This window comes from Sipha flava, unplaced genomic scaffold (assembly GCF_003268045.1).
Source record: "Sipha flava isolate LNK unplaced genomic scaffold, YSA_version1 163_pilon_pilon, whole genome shotgun sequence".
NCBI lineage: Eukaryota > Metazoa > Arthropoda > Insecta > Hemiptera > Aphididae > Sipha > Sipha flava.
This window is the reverse complement of record NW_020271821.1, coordinates 165,831-182,237: the sequence shown is the minus strand read 5'-3', so window position 1 is coordinate 182,237 and position 16,407 is coordinate 165,831. Positions and strand designations below refer to the sequence as shown.

At 36.6% G+C, this 16,407-nt stretch overlaps 1 protein-coding gene across 11 annotated transcripts in view; it reads left to right on the top strand.

Annotated features, from left to right (window-relative positions):
- LOC112679512 (broad-complex core protein-like) overlaps nucleotides 1–16,407 on the top strand; it is an 86,669-nt gene that overhangs the window by 34,651 nt on the left and 35,611 nt on the right. For 5 of the 11 annotated variants that reach the window (XM_025549342.1, XM_025549341.1, XM_025549339.1 and 2 more), the window contains exon 1: nucleotides 7,653–8,162. The exons of 5 other annotated variants lie outside the window; for them this stretch is intronic. In XM_025549342.1, coding sequence (XP_025405127.1) covers nucleotides 8,117–8,162 — 46 coding nt within the window. In that variant the 5' untranslated portion in view covers nucleotides 7,653–8,116. Of the gene's footprint in view, nucleotides 1–7,652; nucleotides 8,163–16,407 lie in introns of those variants that run through there. One more of the 11 variants, XM_025549345.1, reaches the window with a different exon arrangement.

The following is a 16,407-nucleotide window of genomic DNA, read 5'->3' as shown; positions in this document are numbered from 1 at the left end:
TCACAATATACGGGTATAAATTTTTCTTTTACGTTTTTCGTCGTTTACACGTAAACCTGTGTTTTTAATCATAAATATATTTTCCCTTGTTTAAAATGTGCGTACGCACAGAGGGATGGAATATATGCCGGGGAAAGGATGTCGGTAATATTTGGGCAAACATCGCGGGCATACAGCATTCATTTACATCCTCTCCGGCGGTTTTTTATTGCCAGTATTGATTTTATTTCCCGCATGACTAATCAGAATTAGAAGGATAAATTGAACTCCTCCCTCAATGCAATGTTACAAATCCCTTGAGTTAAACTGCGAATTTAAAGTTTCGATCCGGCACACATCCCTTTGCTCTGCCAGCCACTCGTACCAACCGATTTAGTTTTAAAAAATATTTATAATACGACCGCCGCCGTCGCCACCATCGCCATCGTCATCATGTTTATTGCGTCACAGTGTGAAGCAAACTGTTTATATTTTTGAAATAATATTAGTGTTTTCGAAAACCGAAAAACAAAATAAAACGTTCAGTGATATTGTCATTGGAACGCTGGTTTCCGGAGGTTTTGACCTTTTAGGAAATGCCAAAGCTAAACGGACGATTTTGTTTTTAACCTTTTATTTTTTACATATTCATCGTTTGAAATCTTAAAGCTATAACCCGGGAAACAGTTAAAATCTGTATGGAACGTTACGTTTCATTTTCAACCATGTTTGTATAATACACATTTTTTATAATTTACATTTATGTAATTCTGTATCGGTACGAATGAATAACACGAAATTCACCGAAAACGTTTCCAATAAAACGAATGTTAAGTATACGGTATGAATATCGTTTGTATTGTTTTGCGAATTTTCTAGTCGTGTTTTTCAAGAACGTTGATTATAGTTTTCTCGAGTTGTCCTTTATAAGTAGATATATTAGTCATGATTTAATACTGCTGCGGGAAAGAACAACCAGGGGTTTTTTTAACCCTTATCCCCCTCCCCCGATCTCGTATCTCGCAAACGTGCGCAATATGTCGGTGACATTATAACAAGAGGAGGGTCTTCTCTCGAAAATCCCGAGTCGTCATAAATACACGCGCACACACACAAACACACACACATACATATACATACGCATACGACCTATTAAAAAAGTGAAGGATCGGTATGGTAATAATATTGATCGCCGTTACATTTGGAAAAGAGAAATATGTTGCTTGGTGTTCGTTTACAGTCCACATAATATATAACATTTGCGGAACCATAGAAGTATAGCGCCAAATTATTACTATTATGTTTACTCATTATAATATTATAATTTTGTTTGTACGTACATTCTTGTACAAGATCTCTCGTCAACATAATATGTATGTCGGTACGAGATATTTTATTCTATCGTAACGCGCGCGTTTACTTAATCTCCCTGCGTGCGCAGCGCTTGCTCGGTGAAACGTTACATTATCATAATGAAAGTATATACTGATTTTTGGCCGGCAAATCAAGTTTTTCGAGTTTAAAAAAATTCGACACCGCTGGACCGTACATTGTTTGTTTATATATCGTTCCTAGTGCGTAAAGTTTACGATGGACATCGGGATATATGCATACGACGACGTGTTAAAAACAATATATTTTATGAAAACCGAAAAATCGTTGATATTATGGAGATGAGATATGAGCGTACGCATAAATATACCAATCGTTAGGTAAAAAACATGGCCGGTGATTTTCGAGCACCCGTTTTTAATTATCGAACTTGCTTTACACACACACACACAAACACGTTATATGTATGTATACTCATGTATATATATATATATATATATACTCGCACATGGACAAAGCACTCGCGATCCTGTTAAGGACTAATCGTTATTGGCAGCCTTTCAGAAAACCATCGCGAAAGCTTTTTAAAAAACACACGCAAGCGCGCGCGTGCACACGTTCCATCGGACGCGGAGACACACGCAGAAACACACACTCGCGAAATAACAAAAATGGCCGCATATTATTACTACGACTTGGCGCGCGCGCGCGCGGGGGCTGTTGCCGCCGCTACCGTTTGTATATAAACCGCGAAATAATTTTTGAATGTATACGGAGGATTTTAATAACGAACAAGGTGTAACGGGAGACCATTTTAGATTTTAATACGATTATCCCTATGGCAACACAGCCGACGATATTCGCTCTGCATGAAACTTTTAATGCTGCGTAAAAGGGTGGCGGCCCGCGTTGTGCGGAGGCGGTGGCGGTGCAGGAGGTATCGGCGGCGGTGGCACTGGAGGAACGCACGCACACACGCACACGCGTACACCAGCAGCAGCAGCAGCAGCGGTATAGTTGTAGTTGTATAGTCGTGTTATAGTAGTAAACGGGTAGGGGGTGGTGGTAGTAGTGGAGCTATGGGGAGCGGTAGGCTCCTCTGGTTTGATTTCCACCCCACGCACGCTTTCAGGAATTCTCTCAAAAATATAACTATAATTTCGTATCGATGGTTTCCCGGTTGCCGTCGCCGTAGCTTTTGTGATTCCTCGACGACGACGCCGAAAACGCATATAATAACACTACCCCGGGCTGTCTCGCTTTGGTGGAAAGGGGCGGGTCGGAAAACAAACGAACGCACACTCCGACCGACCCCCACCCTTTCTAATGAAAACGGCCGATTATTTTTTGTATAATGTAAAATAATGGAAATAATTTCTTGACGAATCGTACGCATATGCACAGGTGTGCTAAACATACACTTACATCAGCTTTAATGCGTACACGAGTCATATCAATTATACTATTTCGGGTGATCATTTTTGGAAACCTTTTCCGGCCGGTTTTTGTTTTTCGTTTCGTCAACGCGTTAAGCATCTGCAGCGAAACATATATTTGGTCCAATTCTATTACAAGAGTGCGACGCCTTTCGAAAATTTCGCTAAATTTAAAAAAAAAAAAAAATTCTAAATGATTTACAACATTCTCGCGAGTGCTTAAATCCCCTGAGTGAATCTTGGCATTTATTCAAATAATGTTTGGACAACCTGAGATACTGATAAAACCTATATTAACGATCATCGTAACTATTATACGCATTTTCTACTTTCTTAGTCGTTCGCAGAGAAACGAGTTCTCTTCGTTGAAATAATGTATCGTTCATGTTAAACCCATTTTTATGAAATTTAATTCAACTGTGAAATCAATGTTGGTACGTGTAAATTTCGAGTGTAGAACAAAAATTAAATAATATTTTAATTTTCTTCGTCTATATTGTTTACAGTATATCGTGCTTAATAATAATCTGATCCCTGAAAATATTCGCCGGTTTGATAAAAATAATCAATACAATTAAATCATGTAGATCGATATATTTATATAGATTTTTCTCGTACCTATGTTGTATCAGAAGAGAAATATTTTTTTTTTTTATGTATACTAGATAATAATTAATTTTAAGTTGATTTCCGTACGGTTTCTATAATGGTCGAAAGAATTTTGGAAATAGCATAATGAAAGTGAAAGAAATATACTTATAGTTATCGAGCGGCATTTTCTGTATATAATTTACGTTGTTGACATCGAACTCTGAATGGAAAATAAAACAAAATTTACCACAGTTTATTGTCATTATCGGACGTGACAATTATAAAATTGTCAAAGCGTTGTATTTACCGTCCTTTCATCATCACTCTCGGGCGTCGACACATGCACGTTACTCATTATAAGCCCATAACCATGGTTATGGACAATAGCTACAAATTATTGTTCAAACGATTAATTCGTGTGGTATGTGGTTATAGATGATATGGTGACAATTGAATTTTGTTTTACGGAAATTGTAATCAAGAGAGAAGACTATTAAGCTCTCTGTAAGTTACGCATTTTCGAGGAAACCTATAAATTGTAACGTGATTTTCCGCGCGAGTACTATTACGAATATTACAGGGGTTTTCCTTAATTTATTCTATGAGTATTTTGTTACGTTTTTAAATCGCTGATGACACAATCTTATAATATTTCCGCGAAACGTCGTGATAAAATATAAATATTCGTTACGGAATATTGATGAACGCTCCTTCGTTTATAACCATGTAAAATTACTCCGTCGCGTTATGCGTTTTCGCGATTTCGGATAGACACGTTTGTGGTTTGTACGAATAATTAAACATCTTTTATCTCGTTAAATTCCGTAAAACGTTAGAACCGTGAATTCGATGTGTATTCTATTATGACAATATTATGATATCATCACTTAGTTAATGGTAATACTATATTACATTCCTTAAAATATTGTTTCGTGTACAATAATCGTATCAACGGTTTATTTTTTGGTCAATAATCGTATATGGCTTTAACGTTAATTCGTAAATCAATCATTATAGATTATAGCAAACTATGTGTACGTATACATTATATTAATCATTCCCATGTATACTAATGGTTAATGGATATTGTTGGATGGTGGAAACGAAAAATAATATTTTATCGCGTTCGAATAATAGAATTATTTGTCAGAAATCACACAATAGACACACCGAACCAATTATATACGATTATTAATAAATGTGTGGGTTTATCGTAATTTATACGATTAATTACATAATGATACTGGACGACACGTGCTTTATGAACGCGCACACTTGTTTGGCAATTGAATTTAAATTATTCGAAAATTTCGTAATTAAAAAATAATGAAACCGCTCGGTGATGTATGTGTTTTTGTAACGATCTTTGCAACCGCAGCAGCGGTTCGAAATCGTTTTACTCCGAATCCACTGAAATTAATTGTAGAACGAATGCGTCACAGGAAAGGTAAAGAACTATTTTTCGTTGCATTTGATAATACTACAAACGTATACTGTTCTTGAAAATTTTATGTCTATGTTATTACGAGATTATTGAACTAACTCTAGAAAGTATAGGTGAATAAATACCGATAGTAAGCTATATCTGCATTCGCTGCGCAAAACTCATCGAATACGCGGTAATAATATTAACAGTAATAAAAAAAAAAAATGAAAATAAGTATAACGAGCTTATACAGGGAAACGATCGTCGTATGAAAAAAAAAATTAAAAATTATATCGAACGCCGATAATTTTTGTAGCATTTATAAAACATTAAAGCTTGGGGTCGTCCGGAAACGTATTGTTTGACCAGAATTACTATTATATAACATATACCTGTATATTATGCAGTTGTCATACAAGAAAAAACGATTGTGACTTTAAAAGAATCATGGCATTTTACAGTCGTACACTTTTCTTTTTCTGTATAAGATTAAATACTCGTGTAAGGTAGATATATATATAGTTGTTTATTGACAATTTAACTGTAGATTTGAGTGGTAAGTAAACGGTGGTAAACAGTGCGGGTTGAATTTGTAAGGTCCAAAGCCTACCCTTTTAATTTTTCTCGCCCGACGTCTGTACCTATACGTTTTCTGGAAGTGTATACAAAATATAATTTTGCGTAATACTAATTGGCATTATATAATAATAATTTGTAAGTTAAATAAATACCGAATTCAGTTGAATAATAACGTTAATTTGAGTATATTTTCTTACATAATAACGTTATTAAAGAAAAACGTGTGAGTATAATCTATTGAAAATAAAAACGAAACGAAACCTTTGATCGCCGAATACTTTTATTCGTGTAGAGAATCACAAATACCATAAGGAACCCTTACAGACAAATGAAGTTGTAAGTCATTGAACGTGGGACGTCATAATTCGTTGGTAAGAACACGGAAATCAGTATATCGCAAGAAAAACATTTCAATTTAAGAATAAATTTTGTTTACACGTTTTAATTGTAGAGAATAATACATACCTACTACACATGATATTATTTCAAAAATTATTGAATGAAAAACAAATAACTTTGTTCGATTTCGCTATCCAGCCATGGCATTTGACGAAATAATCATTCATAGTCATTCGCAAGGAATTATTAAGAACTAGAAATGAAAGAGGAGACCGTCTTGTTGACTTCTGCAGGTGACATGATATGATAATAGCCAACACATTCCAAAATATTCACAGTAAAAAAAGATACACTTGGAAAATTCCAGGGAATATCTAAAGATATCAAATCGATTATATCGTAGTGAGAAAGTGGTTCAGAAATCAGATACATATATGTAAAACATACCCAGGCGCTGACGTGAACAGCGACCATAATTTCCTTATGATGAAGTGTAATGTAGTGTATAAGAAACTAATAAGAATAACCCATAAAAGAAGGAAATATGATTTAAAAGATAATAACATAAATACAGCCTAGATATCCAACATCAATAAATAATTAATATAAACCCGCCGTTTTCAAATGATACATCAGGACAAGACGATGGAACATAATGGGTCATGTATTGAGACAGGAAAACGAACTAACCCGTAGAATAATAGATGGAATAATTGAAGGTAGTGGGACCGAGGACGTCCGAGAATTTTATTTGTCGAACAAATGATCTCCGAGATGAGACTAACAAGTTACACCGAACTGAAAAGGCTAGCCGAGAACAGAGAATAGCGGAGAGCGAATATCCAATTGCAAAACCAACCTTAAGGGTTGAATACCAAAATGAGAAGCCATACGCAAACACCTACGTCTAGTTCAGCCGTCGTGATATAGAGTAGAATTTCTTTTCACATTTAGCAAAATGACAAGTGTCGCATCGAAAAGTTCGCTCAGTATTTAAAATGTTAGTTGTAATTATAAAAATTTCTTTGTTCGTAACTCGACGCGGATTTCTCACGGCTTGCGTTATTGTAACGAAGCAACGGAAAATCGAATATTCCGTACGTAACATTTGCGAATTTCATCGTCACAACGGCCGTGTGTTGAACGATTGATCTCCGCGACCGTGTTTACAAGTTGGCGAGTGCGCGCCGACGGGCCGAGTACGTAAACACTCGGTGAAATAAACCGGAAAAACACTCGACGGTTAGCTGAGCCGCCGGGACCGTCATCCGTGCGAAAACGACAACGACGAACGCTTCGAACAACGGAACTTGTGTTCGAGGTCAGAACCCTCCGGGGGCGGGTTTAAGGCGGTGGCTAAAGGGACATTAGCCCCCCCCCTACCCTGGGACTAAGCCAACTGTTTTACAAAGCCAAGTATTACGATATATTGATATAATTAATAATTATTATAAAACATCGTTGATCGTCATTGATGAATATGGTGTACCTATTTTATATATTTGTTTTTATAAATAAATAGCTCATCTTGTGTGTATTCTTAAAATGATTTCAGATCGAAACCGATACCGTTAATGTAACCATTTGAAATTTGTCACTGTTGTGAAAAAAATTACCTACTCATGAGGGACTCAAAAACATGTTGTGTAATTGAAAATTTTCAAAAACGACTGACTAAATTCTTGAAACTCCATTAGCCCATCCCTCGGTCGCAGTGATAAAACCCGGCGCCCTCGGGACCGCCCTGGAAACCGATCGCGGGAAAACGATTTCCCCGACCGGTCGACGGAGCGAGAACGTGCGCTCGTCTGCGCGCGTGCGTGCGTGCTTGCGCGCACTTCGGTTATTGGGAGTGTGACCGGGGCCCGGTCGTCGGGAGGGAGGAGGCACGCGGCGCGCGCGATCTGCGAGAGGAACTGGTTCAAGATTTCGTTGCACCGACGAAAAAAATATAAACACCGTCTACATGACAGTTTGCGTTTCGATGCAACGCAAGTACAACCAGTTCGCAAATAATACCATCGCCGTTTATCGTTACCATTCGTTTCGGTCGGTTCCTTGTGCGCCCCGTGCGCGTACCGCACAACCAGCATGCCGTACGCGTAGTGTATCGTAACAGCTAACCCAACGACCGTTAAATAATATTTCTTTCCGTCCCACCGTCTTGAATAGTAATAATTGTAATAATTGTAATAATTGTAATAATTGTAATAATAGTAATAATATCTAACAATTACCACGGTCAATTATCGCGTTGTAATCTTGGCCTTAAGTGTTTACTCGAGACGTTCGCTCGCGCAAGATCACCGTGGTCGCGAACGACCGCGATAACATCCTGCGACGATCCTGATCTTACCGACCGACGGCGACGACACCGGCCGTCACAGCGACCATCATCACGGCGGCGCCAGTAGTCAACGCGTGTCCCTGTGACATGACCTGCCGGTTTCCGGTACGGCCTCATCCACCACCACCTTTGGGTAAGCTGATTTCGCAATTCTTTTCGTCCCTCCCCCTCTCACTTACCACTACTTACCGTGATCTTGACGCGTACTTGTCCATTTACGTCTTTACTCGTCCGTTCGAGAGGGACATATTTTTTCGTTTCATTTCTCTCTCACGGTCCGTTTCTCGGAAACAAACACTTTGATGAAATGTCGAAAATTGAAAATAACCGAAGAAGATAAAAAACGATTACCACCGCACATGTGTTTAGTACAGGGGATAGATATGAAGGAATAAAATAAAAAACGACGACTCTGTAGGTAATTATTGTAGTACGTGTATTTCTCTCTCTCTCTCTCTCTCTCTCTCTCTCTCTTGGGCGAAAAAAAAATTTAACACGAGTACTCAGACCTGTGTGTATACACCATACATATACATATAATGCGTAATGGTTTTTTATTTCTGTTTGACTTGCATATTTTAATCCTTTTTTTTTCCTTAGGAAAATTTTTTCGTGAACATCTCTGTGAATATACCGTGTAAACGACATCGCCATCGCTATTATAGTGCATTACAATCATTATATTATGTTGATAAGGATTTCTTTGCGCATTATTTACAAAATATATTCTCACAGTCGGTGAGCTAAACCTATAAACAATCGATAAAAAAAAATATATATATGTGTATAAAACAAATAAAATCCCTGCGTTTTCAAAGAAAAAAAAATCAAAATTGTTTAAATCTAATTGTTTTGACTAATGACCAAACATTTGGCTTTTTTTTCTTTTAATCTGTTAAAATATCGAATAATATAACATCGTTTGACATTTAGTGTACGCACAACAATTTCATAATTGTTATTTAATGCTTGAGTCGTCAAGATGCATGAAATGTACATCAACTGTACAGTATACTAGTACATATGACAAATATTATGTGGTAGTTTTTATATTTTTCTATAAAAATGTTTTTATTTTTTTTTATTTTTGTTCTTTCACGCTATTTATATTTGCATCGGAAGAAGTAGTAAAACAAGTTAAACTAGTCAACAGAACGGTACTCTAAGTAGTGCCTCATGAGCTGTAAGAGATTAATTTAATCGTTTGGTCGTTGTTTAAATAGCATTATAAACTTAATTTTGCATAGATTATAGATACTGATTCACTACGAATACGTTTTAAACACTCATTAGTGTAAAATGTTTGCGAAATCGTTATAAAAAATTATTATAACAGTTCATAAACATAATAACGTGTAGTTAAATACGGTATATAAACTTTTTATTAATAATTGGTTGTTCAGAAAACGTCCGCCGGAGTAATAGGAATTTCTCTTGGCGCGTACGGTAAAAATTCTATCGGCGATCGGTAAGCGGCTTTTACGAGCAGTGATTGAACGTTTTGAATCACTACCCCGTAGCCCTTAGATGGTATGTATACGCGCGTACAAAACACGAGTCGTCGAAATCTGCGACAATATACATACCCTAAATATACCCTTTTACGCATGCACACGTATATTTGTACTGCATGACGATTTATGGAAAACACGCGAACGTTCGCGAATATTGAATGAAAAGAAACAAAAACGTCGCGGGCACCTCTCTTACACACTTTTACAGCGTGTATTCATGTTACATTCGGATTGCAATCGTAATAAATATTCGTTTTAGTAATAATAACAACGTATGGCGGCTCTATTATCGCTGTGGCGTGTACGATTTGCTATCCCAGTAAGAAATCACAATACGTTCGTACAAATAATAATATACGTATATTAATACGTTCATGATTTTCGTACACGCGTAAGACGAATGTACAACGCGAGTGTATTTACATTGATTGGCAACAACAGCCTATACGTTTATTCCGTGTATAAATATGTTGACAAATGTGTGTAGTACACCGGTCGCGTATATTATTTTGCTGTTCCCACAGAGAGTAAAACTGAAAACGGAAAATCGCACGCGTCGTATATAGGTACGAATAATATTATACTATGCGCATTACACGTATTTATTTATAAATTTACTTATGTGTGTGTGTGTGTGTGTGTGTAAAGGTATAATATATATATAGTATATTTAAGTGCGTGCGCGTACAGAAGAGAATTTCTCGCATCGAGTTACGCGTGTCGTTTGCATATACATGTTCTTAACGATTTTGTCAGTCCGTTGGCTGGCGGCGGCGATGGGGAATTGGGTTCATCCGAAAAATGGCGATACTTCTCTGCTACCCTATTTTCCCCGGGGGAGTTCCTTAAAAACAGCGTACGAAATTTAACTACCTCGTCGTATTACTACACCGCGTTCACACACACACACACAACATATTAAATGTGTGCAGTTTATACAGCCGTCGAGCTATACACACGTCTCTGCAGAGTATATGTTTGGAGATTTTAAATCGTCATCAGTCGGCGTGTGGACCTATGTGCCGAACTGTATTTGTATAGTATACTTTCGTGTGCTTACGATTTCCGGAGATTCGTTCTTCGACATATCATGTAATGTGTGTATAATACAGGGGCGCCCTCAGGGAATGGGGTAAATTGGGAAGTCATGGTACTTTTTTCTTCAAATTGTTGTTACTTATTAATTTGTATCACACTAAGAAAGTAAATAAATGTGAATACGTGTATGAAGTTAAGGGCGCATTCTCCATAAAAAGGTCTAGGTACACCACTGATGTAATAAACGTATTATGTACACTTATATTATTATTGTAATTCAAAATAATGGCGTCCGAGTCGTAATACACGAGCACGTAAATTTGCGTGATAACTAAAAAATGGCTAGATCACATTACATTGTGATTGTAGTAATTTTTTACACAACATACGATCGGATTAGTGTTCAAAATTAATAATCCGATACAACCGATTCAATCCAAATTTCACGTACATTTTTAAAATTCAGTCACTGACCGAATAAATCGTTAGGTTTACATTAGAAATCATATCTATTGATAGACATCCTATGGGTAGAGTAGTCAAATCGAATAGCTTGAACGCGTAATAACAGAAATCAACTTGTGTTTGTCGCCTAAACGCGGACGCGCTACTACTTTTATCTCGTGACCATCTTCATTGTCTTTGATATATTCGTTTGGACCTCGGTTAACACACCCCTTGTGAACCACAAGTCACGGGTTGTCGACGCACGCGATAACAATCATACCTTCATACCATCATCGCGCGCGTGTTCGATGTCTGTGATAATAGTGTTATCCGATCAATAGGAGCCGAATCATCGTAAAGGATATACGTAAACCACCCATGTAATGTACCATGACCGATGCCGTACGGGGTACATGGGGGTCGTGCACGTGTTGAACTGAATAAAAATCAAATATCGAACGTACTGAAATTCGATTTTTTCGTAATTCGACAAGCGCGCGCACACTTCAATTGACACGAGGACTCGTTGACAATTTTATTTTCCGATAACAATTATCGTTTGCGTGCACATAATTCGTCCCGAGTACGAATTATATTCGTCTTTATATACGTTTTATACCTATTTTTTATGTACGCGTACAAGAGTACATGTACGGACTGCGCAGCTTTTCAGTTATTTCACACGTAGACGTTTTCGCATCGTATGATATTGTAATCTAGCCTTACGTTTTCCCAACAGTTGGCCCGTCGGGTGCACAAAGTCTATGCATTATTGTTTTTCTTATTATTATTATTATTATAACGGGTTGATATAGACGTTCGAAATTTATAGATTTTCAAACATGGTTTATACGTGTGACAGTGGTTTCCCATGTGTCGGAATGTACACGTAGATAGGCACTACCGCTTGTGTAATAAGATATGTATGTACGTGAGATACAGGGTATACGAAACGAACGAAATGGTCGAAACGCGTATAGAATAATCGCATCAAAATTCCAAACTCGCTGTATTGTACACGACGGAATGACTTAAAAACATCGAAACGCCCGCCCCTACGACGCACGCAATCCTCTATTATCTTACGCGATACGCATACATATTATAGACCGTACGCGTATAAGGCTATAAGGGTCACCGAATACCGGCTCGCAGACCGGACGGGAAAAACCTATGCACATAAATTCTGATCGTGAATCGTCTGCAATCGATGTTTCCTTTTATCGTATCACGTGCTTGTTAGATTCAATATTAAGTTTTCGTCGCGTACGTACTCGTACAGGCCCCGGGACTCTATCCCTCTCCGCCCAATCCTCTCGCGGGCCCCGTTCGCAACTACGTTGTCGCGGATTCCGAACGCGACCCTCGGAAAAACTTTAGTCGCGATCGCGCATCGATCCCCGCGGACGGTACGCCGCGTATGTGTCGCGCAGATCAACCGTGCACGGGTCAGCGGAAACGGTTTTCGTCCGCGTTGAACCATGCGCGATTGTACTGGACGATAATCGCTCGCACACGGATTCCGCCGGTCGGCTGGTGTGGCGCTCGCGAGACGGACGCGGAAACGGATCCCTGAGACGGCGGCCGGTCGTCGTCGTCGTCAATCGCGGATAAGCACTTGTTGCTGCGCTCGGCGGACCGCGCGTTTAATTTGCGGACAGCGCGACGATGCCCGAAGTACGTACGTGTCCCCGAACCGCGGACGACGGCGAATGTTGCGCGTCCAACGCGGATACGTGAACGCGACGTTTTCTCCCCCCATTTATCGCCTTGGAGAAAATCTGCGCACCGCGCCGTGTCGGCGACGAAGCGGAAAACCTTTTTTTCTTTTCCGTTTTTTTTTTTCCGACCCGAGATAAACGCTTCGCGAACATTGTTTAGTAAAAAAAAAAAAAAAAATCCTCACCATCATAATACAAATTCTCGGAGTTATTTATTTTTATTTTTTTATTTTCACCAGCGCGCGCACGAACTACAAAACCTGTGAACGTGACCTTTGATTTTTCCGTGATTATGTTGACCCTTACATGTTTCGTCCGTTTCTTGTTCAATAACGCCGCAACGGTTTGAACTTCATTTCAACTTTCGTTTCCTATTACAAGTCTGCAACAGCAACAGTTATTGGTCGACGTTTCGTCCACATGATTCTTCATATATCATATAGATAATGCAATGTAATGTAATGCATTACTAGTAGGTAGAAGTGTACAAAAAAACAAAATAAGTACATAAATTAAACCACTAGCTTTGTTCTACACACAGATAATATCTCTTATTGTAGAGCAAGGCAAGAATACTTATCAAGAGTTATAATTAATAGTAACGAAAAAATTAAATAATAATAATAATAATAATAATAAACGATAAAATAAAAATAAACAAATAGACATGTTATACGCGTTTTTAGAAGTAAAAAGAATACAATCAGACACATTTGGTATAGTGTCATATCGTTCACTAGAATATAAATACATATAAATGAAAATATAAAAATCTTAATAGCGAACATTTTTAAGTATAAGAATATTAATATACAATAAACAAATTAAAATTAATGCTTTTATATGTAAAACATGTATGGTTATTTTACAATGTTAGTTATTGACTTAAACAAATTTTTAAAAAAAAAAAAAAAACAAAAAAACAAGTAATTGTTATTTATACACTTTAACAAAAGCGTGCTTTGTTGAAAATATTTTATTTATTTTGCACATGCTTAATCTTCAATTAATTTATCGACCGCGTGTAAAAAAAACCCACATAGCATTTTTAGCCATCAAAACGAGAACAAAAAAAAAAAGCCTAGCTTAGATTTTTAGGAGAAAAAATTATAAGTTTTTTTTTACGTTTTTTTTGGGTTGTAAATATTTGCGTGTGGTTGTTTTTATTATTTCATACATAATAACAGTCATTGTACCAATAAATATTTTGTATTAATCAAACCGATGGTAATCTGATGTACATAGTACATGATATTATAATACCTATGTGTAAAAAGAATCGATCATGATTGAATACGCATATTATTGGAGTCACAGGAGTTATGGCTTTTTTTTTTTATGGACAGGTTAGTTGTAATTTTTTTTCCGTTATGACAGAGAGATATTTCATATATACACATTGTACGTACGTGTATCTGTTCTATGTGTAAGGTGTAAAACTAAACAAAATACAAATACGTATAATTTTTAATATTTAAAAAAATTTAAATTAACAACTGCATTCGATATTTCTACGTGGCCGGTCTGTTTATTTTGTTAGGCATTCAATACTGTAGCAGAGGTCCTAGAGAGTGTTTATTTATATGAATTAATTATAATAAACCAATTGTTCAAGAAACTGCCGAGTCTATTTCACTTTATAATTTTTTCATTTCCCCGTAATGAGGATTTTAATATTCATTCTACCTTTATTTTAATTTGTTGCGATTATTTTAACCTTACGGGACGATGATCTGTAATAAAAATAAAAAAATCTTTATTTTTTTTATTACTAATTAAAATTTATGTCTGCGCGCGCGTGTATGTGTACGTGCGTTTGTATTGTACCACATTTATATTTATATACATCGAGTTTTTGTTATACCTACACTTTAACATTACAGTCACTTGAAATTTCAATGCAGACTGTGCGCAGTCGTATCAGAATATAATATTAATGTATCAATATATCTAATATCTCTAATTATTGTTGTAATTACACCGGAACGATAATAGCATTAAGCGTTCAATGTTTTCTCGATGTACACGAGTTAAATATTTACTCGTTTAAATAATATTATCAAAGAAATGGTGGTTAACTTGATTTTCATGCAAAACAGACAAATTATGCGCTTTTCTCGTTTGTTTGTTATTCGCCAGCTTAAACATTCTTCAAGTTCAACCCGTACAACGTAATATGAAATGAAATTATCTCATGATTAAAATATGAAATAATAATATGATTAGGTATTGTACAGAATGATTGTTGTTACGTGATATCTGGATTAAAATATATATTTACATCCCCGCCGGACGACGAGGAAAAAGATTTCACAACCGCCCTTGTATATAACGCTTATTATATATATATATATGTGTAAGCGCCAGCAATTCTGGCAAATTGTATTTGTGCCGCAAAAAAAAAAAAAAAGACGGCGACGTCGGTTGAGTAAACGACGAGAGTGTAAATGGGACAGTGATTTTCCCCGGGGTATTTCACCCTTTTCCCAAATGGACACCTTAAAGACGCCCGGGGGTGTTTTTCTTTAACACATAATACAAACAAATCTTGACCTGTTGTACAGATTATTATTATTATTATTATCCGCCCATAAACAGACGTTGCGCTTTAAACTACACAATTGATTTTATTTCAATTTTTTTTTTTTTTTTTTTTACTGTCCATAAGATTTATTGTAAAATAATAATTATATACAATTCGACTGTTCCGTTTACTCGTACGTGTTAGAGGAGACGCATTATCCGTATTATGTTAAAATAATAATTGTTACATCTTTGTATCATCAACTCGCGATGTGTAATTACAAAACCGTATAGAAAATTAAAACTAAATTTTCACACAGATTTCACGCAAAAAAAAATATCTGTCTCAAAATTTAAATATAAATCATGTTCGAACGAACGATACGATTTCTGCCTCGCCCAAGTCTACGGATATATTTTACGCGTTTTTCGTTCCTAATTAATTATACGTTTTTACGATTCACGCGCATGTAAAAAAAAAAAAAACTAATATAATAATAATAAAAAATAAAAATAGATTTTAAATCCGTACCTACGAGACCGCGTGAGACTAGTATGGAAATTATAATGCCAAACCGGCGGCGGCGGCGCATGTCACGTCGAGAATATTATTATTATTGTAATAATAATAATAATAATAATAATAATAATAATATTTTACTTTCGTCTATTTGTGCGTACGGTGCGCGGTGAACATAATATAGTCGCGTATTATTCGCCATTCTTCCTAGTGAATGCTCAGTCAATGTTACGGACGCAAATAGAGGTGCTGCTAATAAAAATCTGTGCTGACCTGTTTTTTTTCTGCAACTCTCTAAACTTGTGAATTTCCAGTTTTCAATCGCCATTTATACACGGACAATCTAATTTTTATGTATGTGCACGTGTGTACGCGCGCGCGTGTGTGCACAATTTTGCAGTGGCTTAAACTTTTAACATAATAACAAACGTTTAAGACTAACCACCGTCATCGCTTTGTTCGCGTACAACAAGTGTCCCGGTAGTGTGCATTGTACGGAGTAAACATTATTATTATTATGCAGTACATATATACACACACACACACACACACACACACACACACACACATATATATATATATATATATATATATATATATATATATATATATATA